Source organism: Echiichthys vipera (genome assembly GCF_963691815.1).
Source record: "Echiichthys vipera genome assembly, chromosome: 3".
Taxonomy (NCBI): domain Eukaryota; kingdom Metazoa; phylum Chordata; class Actinopteri; order Perciformes; family Trachinidae; genus Echiichthys; species Echiichthys vipera.
Window position 1 is genome coordinate 20,689,886 of NC_139828.1, and position 13,150 is coordinate 20,703,035.

Here is a 13,150-nt window from a genome sequence, read left to right on the forward strand (position 1 = left end):
TGTTTGTTTTTTTTATAACAAATGAGATATAACAGGTTAATAAGTTTAGCTTTAGAGGTATTGGTAGGTGGCTTTGTCTTTGCTCTAACTGAAAAGTCTGTTCAGATTTGGGCCACTTTCATATGTGGTGCTAAAGATACACGTCTGGTGCATCACTCCAGAGGATGCTTCATCATCTGCTCATGAATTCGCTGACTTCTACTGCACGTCAACTTATAAATGACATCATAAACGCTGACTTTAGTGGCCTCCATGTTTACTTCAGTACTACAGAGTGCTGCGTGTGACATCTTTCTCATTGTTCTTTTGTCTCAGACAGTTCAGGACTGTGACCAGTGCAATGTAAATTTAATCACTAGGACACAAACATTTTTTCTAATTCAGAGCACACAAAAGGGCCATGTGGAGGACATAACAACTCAGGCGTTCAGAGAAAACAGACTCATACATTTTTAAGGAGCTTTAACAGAGAGCATTAGTGCCTAATGTAGGCCTGGTACTGTACATCTGACTGACTCTGCCAAACTCAAACCTAGCAATCTTTTGTCTGGGAAAGTTGTTTAGTTGAGGTTAAATGAATAACGTGAAGAAATATAGAAATTCAGAGATTCAGTGTGTGCCAGTGTCTCAGGGGGTCATTCATAATTCTAATCATTAGATAATCAGACACTAGTGAAGTGAGATGTTCCAATAAGTGTCAGGCAAACTGGGGATTTCTATTGACATCATCAGAAATTATGGCAATAGGAAAAGAAAGAATAATATAATAATGCTTTTAGAGAAAAGATACTGTAGGGAGTGAGTCAAGATCAAGATTTATTTTATTGTCCCACAAGTGGGAAATTTGTCTTGGGCCCTTCCCCCGTGCTGCAGCCATGAAAAACATATTCAACATGATACAAATGCAATACAACAAATATTAAAATGACCCTAATGGTGTGTTATACACATCATGGTGCCACACAGTGTGTATCTCAACACATTCCTGATGAATAAATAAATAAATGAATATCAATGCAGTGATAACTTTAAAAACAAAAATACATATATATAAACTATTGTCATCAGAGTCAGTCAGTCTGATGGCTGTGGATTAACAGGTCTGTATGATGGTATAATATCATATTCCTGGACAGGAAAGATGGGAGGGAGGCTCAGAGTCTGATCAATACCCAGAGGAAGTAGTGATTATTTTACATAACTACATCATTCCTCTCATTTCCTTCCCCGCTCAATGAAAAGCTGAGGAAGACGTCTTTAATGACCTAGTTGGCTTTGATTTCTCGTGCCTTTCAAAAAGAAGCTTGAGGAGGAGTTTCTACAGAGCAATGTTACACAGGTCATACTGTAGAAGCAGCATAGGAAGTGTAGCACAGCTGTATTATTGAAATGTTTAATGACTGGTTTAACTGAAACTAGTGCAGGATTGAGTGAATTCAACTGGAGCAACTGAGTTTACAGTTTTTCAAAGTCGCTGCGTTTTGAATTGGCGAAGCCACCTCAGTTTAAGACAGAGGCAAATGAATGACTCTTCTCTGTATGTGAATGGATACAGGCATACTTAAAGACCTTCACACAAACAACAGTCTGCTGACTTTTATGCTTTAATAAACAACCATCAGGAGGAAAGTGAAAAACTAGAGATATTTTACTCTCAAATGCAAATATGTTTGTAACAGCAGTGGCACTGTGGTTTATTTTCCTTGACAGCCAATTTCTTCAGGCATTATCAGAATCACTGCACAATCACAGCCTTCTCATAGTGCTATTTCAAGGGAAATGACAGGAATAAAAGCTGCAGCGAGCAGGACACAATGCACCAGAATCAGCCAATAAAACAGGCATGATGCTGCAGATGGCACATAGAGTACATGTTCTTTAATACGTGATGGTGTGGACTGAACATTAAACAAAAAGGCAATTAGAAAAGGAGGGGGTAAAGGCAGGAGAAATATATGAGAAGGAAGCTGAAAGAAAGCCTGTGCTTTTCTGATGAAGGCGTTCATCAGTCAACATTGACATTGTGCAAATACATGAACTGGAACAGCATGTTCCCCACTGGTTGTGAAAAGGCTTTCATCACATTCAAATTCTTATTAAAACAGGGGCTAGAATGTGACTAAACAAGGATGTAAATATGCAAAACTAGATATACCACCATGGGGTTGTTTGCCTCCACCAACCAGTAAAGTTACAGTTTACACTCATACAGTCTAGACTTAGATAATATATGTAGCGAAGACTTGTGAAGGAATTTAAAAGGTATGAAGTGTTGTTTGGCGAAACGTGGAATCAGCACAGTTTCAAGGTTAGTGTCACCAATTCAGTATCCGACCAAATGTCTCCTCTTCCGTTCCTGAGTTATGGCGTTGAATAATGACCATAAACATTATGATGCCACAGCGAAGTTGACCTTTGACCTTTTGGATATACTGTAAAATGTCATCACTTTATCATTGTATCCTGCTAGAGATGTGTGTGAAATGTTCATCTACTGTAGATAACACCATCTACTGTAGAGAACACACAGACTATGGTTAAGTACCTCATACAACTTCAAAATAGCCAAACCATATCTTTAGGAGATGTATTGAGGTAAAATCTCAGGGGAGGACCGTCTGCCAAACCCTTATCTGTCATCTAAAGCTGTGGGCTCTATACTAATATATGAGTAGAAAGTGTTGTGTCCGCCATTACAGAGCAGCGCCTAAGTTACTCTCTCTGAACACTTCTGTCGGAGATAGATGGTAGAGGCTGATGCACTGATTTTGTTCCTCATATGCACTAAACAAGCTCCCTTCCTGCCCTACATTATTAACAAACACGATGCACACACAGAGCCACGCAGGGAAAAACCTACCAACCAATGTAAAAATAAAGTGGCCGAATAAAACAAGTCAAAGGAGGGACTTAAGAGAGAAGCAAGAATGTTAGAGACTGATTGTGCTTCAAGATCCCCTTGCTTCATTCATTCTCATTGACTGGTTCTGTGCTAACACCAAAATGGATAATATGTCGAGTTACAGTATTAGTTCCAAGCTAATACTGTAGTTAGACAGTACTAGCCCCCCGTTACACTTTCATAGCCCTTTAGCCTTCTCTAGAGGCTCCAGAGTGGCTAATGTGGAGCAATTCCCCACGACTGAGGCTAAAAACAGCATGTTTCACCATGGTCATTGTAGTTCTCCTGGCTTTGCTTAGCAACTACCGTATAAAAGAAAAAAGAAAAATCACAAGGACAAAGTGACCGAATGCACCTCTACCCTACTTTTTCCTTCAGGAACGCAATAACGGTCATACACAGGAGGAGGCTGGTTTTTGACGATGCTTTGATCTCAGAGAATGGAGGCTAAAGTCACCGATAAGGTCTCTGCAACATGTCACTGCCTCTACACAAGGAAGAAGACAGACGACACCAGCAGCTCTCTCGCTGTGCCCAAAATGCATTAAGCTCTGGAGTGTGCATTATCATTTTCTGCTTACAGCTTGATAATCTTCACGGCTATAAATGGAAAAAGTGTAAATTTCCAGAGAGCATGAATGGGGATTTAGAAGTTGGTTGGCTAGAAGCAAAGATGCATTATGGGCGATATGATTAAGCGATTAACTTGAGAATCTGGGGCAAGTATATCACCACTGGCAAGACAGATGGTTTATCACAACTTCCTAAAACATACCCTCATCGAATGGCTCTGAAATAGAAATATACACACCAGTTACACGTGGATGTCCTCTGAAGATGTCTGATGGTGCAGGTGGTGCATGTATGGTATCAACTCTACATTTAGCCACCAAGAATCAGGTAACATAGAGGCACACAAACTGTTAGTGAGAGGCTCAGGGCCACACCGATCCATTACTAAACAGATAAAATTCAACAGAGCGTGCTGCTTTCCGTTTGTTTGAGAATGTATTTGATGCAGGAAACTCTCTACTGTTTAAACACTTAATGGCAACTCTGAAACATATCAATCATCTCTAAAATGGTTGTTCTTCTGTACTCAAAATGGGCACAAATCTGGCAAATAGTGTAGCACCATCAGCCCTGTGCTACAAATAGACCCACCAAGACAAAAAAAGATCAACTAAGGTCAGCTTTTTAAAAAGGTATTTCTGGGGAAAAAAATCCAAATTGTTTTCTGATATTGATTCCTGATATTTGATTCAACTGAGGGATGCCATGCTGTCTTTATAATCTGAATACGACACAGTTTGGAACTCATTATGTAAGATACCATGACACTAAAAACTGAGTCAACTGACAACAATGACTGATTGACTTCAACTGATTATTTAAGTGCAAACACTTAATTTTGATGTTGATAAAGAAAAGATTTTGTCTAGTCTTGCATTGCCAGACCTATCTCTGCGGCACTGTGTCAGCACTGGAGTATAGTCTGGCTTCACTGATTTATCATTCTGGCATAAAGGGAAAAACGCTCTGGGTTGTTTGTATTTCTTTAAACCAATCACAATCGTCTTGGGCAGATATAGGCAGACAGAGCCCATGCAAAATGGATAGCAGAGATAGGGGCATGAAATTCTGTATGTGCCGTTGCTCACTCAGCCAATACACAGCCAATAAGGGGCAGCTAGCTACCTTCATCTGACCAGCACCTGCTTAACTGTAATGATCTTAGCTAAAAGGCAAGCTGCTCATAATAAACATAAAGTGTTATCCCAGCAATCCTGATGGTCTGCTTAATTCTATCATAAAATGTCTTCCCCCATCAAGAGCTGGTTCACCAAAGTGAGGTGTGTTTGACCGATCACGTAAGGTTAATAAAGCTCCAACATGTAGCAGCAAGGTCACCCCACATAGAGGCGATTTCCTCGCTCGCTAATACAGCTAATGTGCAGCTAATGTGCAGCCCAGTACGTGTTCTAGATGGTGAGAGGAGAAGAAGAACAGGAAATCTATCTCTGTGGAGAATGCAATGAATATGAGTGAGATGGGCAAAGAGATGCAGAGAGAGAGAGGCATTGAGTTCAGAGTCATTAAGCACAAAACACTGTGTCATTATATCATACTGCATTACATTCATCAGCTCCTTCATTAATGAAGCTGTGGGAGGGCACAAAACCAATGGATCAGTCTATCTGCTGCAGCGAAAAACAGCTTCTCTTCTTTTTGGAAGTTCAGTGGGATGCTTTTTCCTGCCTTACACGGCTGTATTTAAAGCAACCTGTGTGACACTGAACCTGACTAAATCTCTCTGAAGCCAATCTCAGGTTTTCTACTGTGAGAGCGAGGGGGAGCAGAGCCCTGGCCAAGAGGCTATACTGTAGATGAGAGCAGATCCCTGCTTAATACAATTTTCTCATGCATTTTGGAAACTGTAAAGTGCAAATATTAATACCAAGCATCAAGGGTGGACTTAAACATGTTTACAGATGAAAATGGATCCTTCAGAAAAACGTCCTCCTATTAGATCACAACACGGGGGGGTTTAAAGTCTCATTTTAGATCGTCTTTACTTCTAAAACTGCACACTTTTATATATTAAATACAGTGAAACCTTATTTTATATAGTGCAGCTTTTAAAAGTAATAAAATAAGTTCATGATGCAGAATGTCCTGTGATAGTGAGATGAAAAGCAAAATTACTTCATTTTGAAAAAGGGGGTTAAGAGCTATTGTCACAGCAAATGTAAAGGATACAAGATACTTTTGATTGCTACTGTCACTGTGTTAGTACAATAAATGCCATATGGCGTAAGCCTGTAGATCCCTAGTTAAGGAAAAAAATAAATATATATAACACTATAAAAGTATAACACTAGGTATAATATATAACATATACAAATAAGACATATAACAAAATAATGTGTATAAAAAGACAAAAAAAGTAAGTATACACAGAATAAAAGAATACTCTGGAAGCAAGTGGACTCAGTTGTCATCTCCACACCACCTCATTAAGCCCCAAGTTTCAGAAGCCAACAAAAAAACTTAGTGTGAAATAAGCCTGAAGATAAACTAAAGAAGAGAAGTAAGAATGCAATTTAGAGCACAAAAGAGGGAGTTCAAATTACACAGATTTTGGGGAATGTATTCAGCTACACAAAATTTCAGGCTGCAACCCATCATGACCAGGTCTTATTCCAAAGTGAGAATGAATTTCTGCGTATGTCCTGACAAATGTCCTAAATCCGACACCACTGTGCTGTCTGATTGAGCAGCCACAAATTACATGACCTGATTTCCATAACACAGAATCTTATCAACACCGGCCTCAGAGGGAACACAGACTAATTGGTGTGACTCTTTACGTTGCGTTTGTGAACGTCTAATGATGGGCGCTTAATTAATCTTTGAAACGCCGGCTTGTGAGTGTTGGGGCTACAAAGGAAGATGGCAGAGAGGATCAAAGTCATTCGAGTCTACTGTGGACGGATTAGGAAAATGTGGTGAAGGCATGGAGACAATTGAGCATCCAAGCCTCCAGTGAGGAAAATCCTTTCGGGCCGCAACCGAAATCTCAACTGGAGAAATCACCCTGACTGTGCTAGCTGACTGACACTGACACGTGTGAGGGTGGTTATGTGATATCATGGTAATCCCACTGAAGTCCCCAAACCCAATCCCTCTGCCTCATGACCCATGCAAGGAAATATACAAAAGGGCAATAGAGTCTTATACACATCCTACCTTTGATACTTTGACAAACAGTATAAATTTAGACATTTTACCATCCCTAAGGCGGTCGTTTATGCTTTCACTGTCAGAATAATATTGTAAAAAAAAACAGAAGGCGCTACTTGGAGTCTGACAACAATTTAACACAAAGCAGGTGGTCCTGATGCATGAGGAGGCAAATTCGCTTCATAAGATAAAAGATTTGTAACGGGGGAACAGCATGTGGCTGTGAAAGTTCTCACTAGAGGGACTTAAGCTTGTAGCAATATTGACCTGTGTGTGTGTGTGTGTGTGTGTGTGTGTGTGTGTGTGTGTGTGTGTGTGTGTGTGTGTGTGTGTGTGTGTGTGTGTGTGTGTGTGTGTGTGTGTGTGTGTGTGACTGTTTGACCCTGCAGTCAAAGAACATTGGTCTGGTTGTAATGATGCAGGTACTGTAATAAAGGCTTTTTAACTGTTGTACGTTATCAAAGCAGCTGGACCTTGATTTTTCAGGGGGAATCCATTCAGTCTCATGGGGACGTAATATTCCCAAACTTAGTGGTGGGCTAAATCAAAGTCTCTCAAACCCACTCATGTCCCAATTAGAAATGAGTGAAATTGAGTTTTGAGTACTGATACTAAACCATGCCTTATTGATACCTTTCCTTCAGCAAAAGAAGCCAAAGCCAGTGTTTTCAAATGTCTAAACACATTCAGACCATAGAACTTAAATAGATATGTTTTGTCACTGACTGCCATTTATTAAGATATTGGTATTGGTAAATACTTATGAGAGTATCTGCCTCGACCCTTCTGTGGTTATACTCCCACTCCTCCTCTTTACACCCAGTACTGCATCTAGCTAATGAAGTAACTGTAAATTTGAGCCTATCTTTACTTTACTGACCCTCCAACCATCCTGTAACCCATTCAAGGACCCACCGCTGGGTGCATCGGACTGCTCTTCCAGTCAGCAGCTCAGGTTACCTCGAACAAATGTGGAAAGAGCGCTCACCAGCCCACTGCTCCACTGCATCACTCTGCAGCAGGAAAGCACAGAGGCAGTCTCTGCACCCGCACATAGGAAAACAACCCTGGCTTGGCAGCTGAGGCTCTGTACCCCGGCTAATATTGTGTTCTGTTCCAAAAATAGCTTCACTTGCAATTCTCACAACAAGACAGACTATGATTTGGCCTATTCTGGTCCACTATCAGTGTCACAGAGGCCTTACAGAGACCGTGTATGTTATGCTTACCCCTTTTAAAAGGTATACTATAATTTTTTATGACTCCCTCAAGGATAATATAGGGACAACACTGGGGTATAAAGTGCACCACATATACAATAGTACCAAATGATGGTAATATTATTGTGAAAGAGCTGCCTTTATAGCTTAACTCTCATTAAAATGACAAAACATGCACCTGTCCGGTCCAATAGCCTGGCAACTGACACTGAGGCAATAACGTGGAAATAGGCAGTGGCAGTCTGCAGAGGTATAATCAGGCTATACTTAAGGAACCCCAGATCACATCATGAAGTTAAACGTTTGGTTACATGGCAGATCTCATAATAGAGAACTCAATGGAAACCCTATAAATAAAAACAACTAGGAGCCAATCAAAGCCTACAAGCAGCATATAAGGATGCACTGGGGGAAAAAACTATTGCAGCAATTACTACAAGAAGGCTGCCCATAGGAACATTGTGGACTCGAGCTTGTCATGACAGGAGGTAACGGAGAATAAGGTCAAAGCCAGACACTAAGATGTACCGAAATGTAGCCAACTGAGCCAAGACAGGATTTAATGGCTCATTTTAAAAAGCTGCTGCTATTAGAGACATGCAATACAAGTCAAAGCCATTATTTACAGGCCTGTAGTCTAATCATGGGGTAATTCTGGGACGCCCTCGTGGAGACAAAAGAACAGTGGCGCTTGTCTCGTTTGCCAACATCACGTCCACCTGACCTCTCTTCCCCTCTGCGCTTCCTGTACCGCATCGTCCACAGCGAGAGGTAAACTCGACTCACCCAGTACACCGGAGGAGGTTTGTGATGGCTCCGGCCTCTCCGCGTCTCCCTGCTGCGCTCGGTGTCGGTGCCGGGAGCTCTCGGTGCTACCGTCGCCGGCGGTGGCCGCGCCACTGGCGGCCGCCGCCGCCGCTGCCGTCCCCGAGTCGGGCATGCTCTCTATCAGCGAGGAGCGACGGAAGATGAAAATATACTCCGGGAAATTGTACAATGGTATCGCATCTCACGAGGAGGGCAAAGCATGGGTGTAGCGCGGCGGCCGGCGGAGGTCCGAGTGAAGGGTTAAATGAGTGTGAAAGTGAAGTGAAGGTTGTCGGTGTCGGTGCAGCGGCGGATCATCCTGATGGTACTCTGGAGCAGGATGCGCGGTGAGACAGAGAGCGCTCCTCCGACGACTGTAGAGGAGGGACAAAGAGAGGGAGGCGAGGGGAGGGGAGGCGGGGGTGAGGGCTGGGAGACTCACAAGCACACACACCTTACAATAATTCACCATAGCCTAGTAGCCTCATGATTAGATGAGAATTGTATCAACAGAATTGTAAAAGAAATTCCTTAATGAGAAATCCAAATCTAAAGTCAGGTTAAACTCACTTCTTTCCAAGCCAACTTTAACACTTTCAAATCAACTTTAACACTTGAAAATCCTACAGAAATATTTTTTTCTCAGATAGCCTGTACTCGTCTGTGCAGTCTCGCCTTCTGCAGGATACATTTAGATTTATTGCCGTACAGACTGTAGGCTTCAGTGACCTCTGCCAGCAGCCAGGCTTCAAATTGATGCCAGAAATAGAATCCCCTTGGCTTTATTAAGGCAAAACCCAGACAAACAAAATGCATGGCTTATACTGATGGCATATGCTGTTATGCAGTAATGCTGTTAATTTTTGAGCTCTTTCAAAGATTTCTGTAATTCAATTTCAATTCAATTCAATTTTATTTACAGTGCCAAATCATAACAAAAGTCATCTCAGGACACATTACAGAGTAGGTGAGATTATTTATGAATTACATAGACCCAACAATTCCCCCACTGAGTGCGGAGGCAACGAAAACCTTCCCTGTAACAGGCAGGAACGTCAGTCAGACCCAGCTCTATGGAGGACGGACATCTGTCTTGACCGGTTGGGGAGGAAGAAAAGAAGAGAGAAGAGAGAAGAGACAGCCAGGTGGACAGAGAGAGACAAAAGCAGACAGACAGACAGAGACACACTTCCAGAGATGCAAGCAACCACTAACGTAACAGTAACTATAGTGATAGCTTAAGTAATGTGAATATAACTGTACCCACCTTAAAGGGGAATTTTGGTATTTTTTTAACTGGGACCATGTATTTCCCGGACCTATCTATTTAGGCTATGTGTAGGTTGCCAGGTTGCAAGCACCGCAACCTGGCCAGAGTGGCCTCTGTAAACCAGGCTGCGATGTAATCAAACGGGGCACCTGCGCACCAACAACAGACCTTGCCTATTCTTTGACTAAAAATGCTTGTTTGTTCCACTGACAGGCTCAGATTGCTATCATAACGCCTAAATTCCTCTGGATGCGTATGCTTCACATTCTGATAGCGTCACAGCTGCCTGAACAAATCCCGGCAATTCTAGTCGATTTGTGATTCCACCAGGCATGTGGCTGCACATCTCAGAAGCTTAGAAGTGGCTCTCCACTAAAGATATGCACCAAGTTTATTTTTGACGGAAGCTACCCTGTGCAGACTTCCGATCATATCAAATCACTGCATCAACAAACACACATTCAACTACATAGCTACTTACCCATGGTTGAAGCAGGTAATATCACCTGAAAATGATCCATCTTTTATTATCTCTTTTATCTTTATACATCCATGACTGTACATATTATCGCGTGGTCTCACATTTCTTGTGTGAGTTCACGATCTAGTAAGATTAATTGCTGAGATACTTATGATAACAATCTGAGCCTGTCAGTGGCAAGAACAAATACTTTTAGTTGACGTATATTGACGCTGCGCAGGTGCCCCATTTGATAACATTGTAGCCCCGTTCACGGCAGCCGGGCTGCAGCGTTCATGCTCAATACTGGACCAATTGAAAAAAAGTTTGCTGTCATTCATCAGTTACACAGAAATACATAGGGCAATAGGATTCAGGTTGAAAAATACTGCGGTCCAGCAGGTGGACTACTGCTCCTCTGTGAATGCACTACCCTTTCCTGGAAGATTAAAGAGACTATGACTTATTCATAAATGCAAAAAATATCTTCATAGATTAAATTTTAAGTGACACGCAGGTATAGGGACAAGGATGTCTCCTCACTTCAGTCCACTGGATACTCAATACAATACTGTGCATGCAGCAGCTGTATATCACTGCACTGTCCACATTGACAGTTTACTTTACTGAGCAAATTGTGTTATTATGTCTGCTCATAGTTTTCTTATGTCTTTTAAAATGGGATCTTGATCCTCTGTACTGATAAAATATATGTTTCTGTCATAAATTACCATAGTGTGCAGTTTTACAACCAATGGAGGAGTTGTTAAACTGCCTGTGAGGTGTGCATGTGTGTGTGTAAGGAGGGTGGATGTAATTTGAACAAAGGCCGTTAGATCAGTTTGTCTGATTAACAACCCTTTTGGTTGGAAGAGGAAGCATTTTTGTGTATTAATGGTGCTCAATGGCTGTGAGGTGGCAGCTGTCATGCTTTGTGCACACACAGAGCAGCCTATAAATTATTGAGATCTCAGGTTAAAGATTGTTCCCCGGGCCTCAGGCCATGTCTCTTTGCTGTGTATACAATCTATCTCCTTGGGCAGCCCTACTGGATGCCATGCAGGCAGGCGGGCGACCCTCCCCCTCGTACGCCTCACAGCTCAGAAGTACCTCGTCTTCGAGAATAAATTCTGCTTACTCACCACCCTCTGGGCTGACAGCTGCAAGGAGCTGCAGTGAGGCACACACAGACACCAGTGCACATGTATCCTTTACTCTGTGTTTATGTTATGTGATGCTTGATGTATGTAGGCCATTAAGGACTAGACCACACCAACAACCATTTTTAGTATAAGACACAAAATGAAAAGTGGTATCTGAAAATGAACACAATGACAGAGAATATGAGGTAACACATATGCCCACACTTTATTGATACAGACTAATGCAACCTGTAATAAATGCTACCTACCTACCTTAAACCGAGCAGTGTTTTCTCAGTCTACCTTTATAGATTATATATATATATACCGTATAAACATGGTGATGGCTAACCAACTGGACATTGTGGTGTTCGACAAACAGCACAAGAGGGCAGTTGTGATGTAGCAGTCCCAGGCAACAGCAACATCACTAAGAAGGAACACAAGAAGCTTGGAAGTACAAAGGGCTTAGAGAGGAGCAAGAAAAGATGTGGAAGGTGAAGGCAACAGTGGTTCAAGTACTCAGGATCAGAGCACTCAGGGCTGTAACCCCTAAACTGGGACAGTGGCTCCCGCAAATTCCAGGAACAACATCTGAGATCTGTGTCAGAAGAGCGCAGTCCCAGGAACAGCTATGATACTGTGCAGAAGTAGTGGCGCTAATGGTCATGGTTATTCCATGGGAAAACGAAGAGGCTGTAAAATACAATATTAGCCAATATCAGTCTGTTTGTTCCTAAACATAGTTGAAGATCTGTTCATTTTATCAAATGATTATAAAAAAATTGATTGGTGGGGAAAAACCCTGCGAGATCATGGAAAGTGACTCTCAACACAAGACGTACAGTAGTATTAAACAGTAGTGCTGCTTTCTGAAATTGAAACTTTTTGTCCTATTTAAGACGGAAATGTATATTTTTCAATAGTTTAAAAATATATTAAAAAATGAACAAAAAGAAAGAGAATAAAAGCCCATTAAAATTGTTCAGAGAAGTAACCAAACAACACTACATAAAAGCAAATGTTTTTGTTTGTAGTCTAAATAAATCTATGTTCAGTCTAAGTAAATTTTTATCAAACAGCCATTTATATTTGAGGAATCAGCTCTGTGCATGTCTAAACATTAAATATGTGTGATTAACAAAAAAACACTGAGGTTTACTAAAAATATGATCATTAAAAATTCTTCAAATTGATTATTATTAATATCTCATCTTCAACCGCTTATCCGGGGTCGGGTCGCGGGGGCAGCAGCTTTAGCAGGGGACCCCAAACTTCCCTTTACCAGGCCACATTAACCAGCTCTGACTAGATTAACAAAATTGTTTTCTCTCTCTTTATAGAAGAAGAAGAAGAAGAAGAAGAATTCCTTTATCAGTCCCGCAAATGGGAAAATTCAATTTTCACTCTATTATTTTTCATTTTTCACACACACACACACATACACACACACACACACACACACACACACACACACACACACACACACACACACACACACACACACACACACACAGGCCCGAAATACACACACATGCTCAGACAGGACCTTAATGCAATTGATGGAGAGATGTCAGAGTGAGGGGGCTGCCAGTGACCGGCGCC

At 41.6% G+C, this 13,150-nt stretch overlaps 1 protein-coding gene across 2 annotated transcripts in view; it reads right to left on the reverse strand.

Annotated features, from left to right (window-relative positions):
- Positions 1-8,999, reverse strand: part of ano8b (anoctamin 8b) — a 39,690-nt gene extending 30,691 nt beyond the window's left edge. For both annotated transcript variants that reach the window (XM_083911234.1, XM_083911233.1), the window contains exon 1: positions 8,653-8,999. In XM_083911234.1, the coding sequence (XP_083767360.1) occupies positions 8,653-8,806 (154 nt within the window). In that variant the 5' untranslated portion in view covers positions 8,807-8,999. The remainder of the gene's footprint in view (positions 1-8,652) is intronic.
- Positions 9,000-13,150: the final 4,151 nt, after the last annotated feature.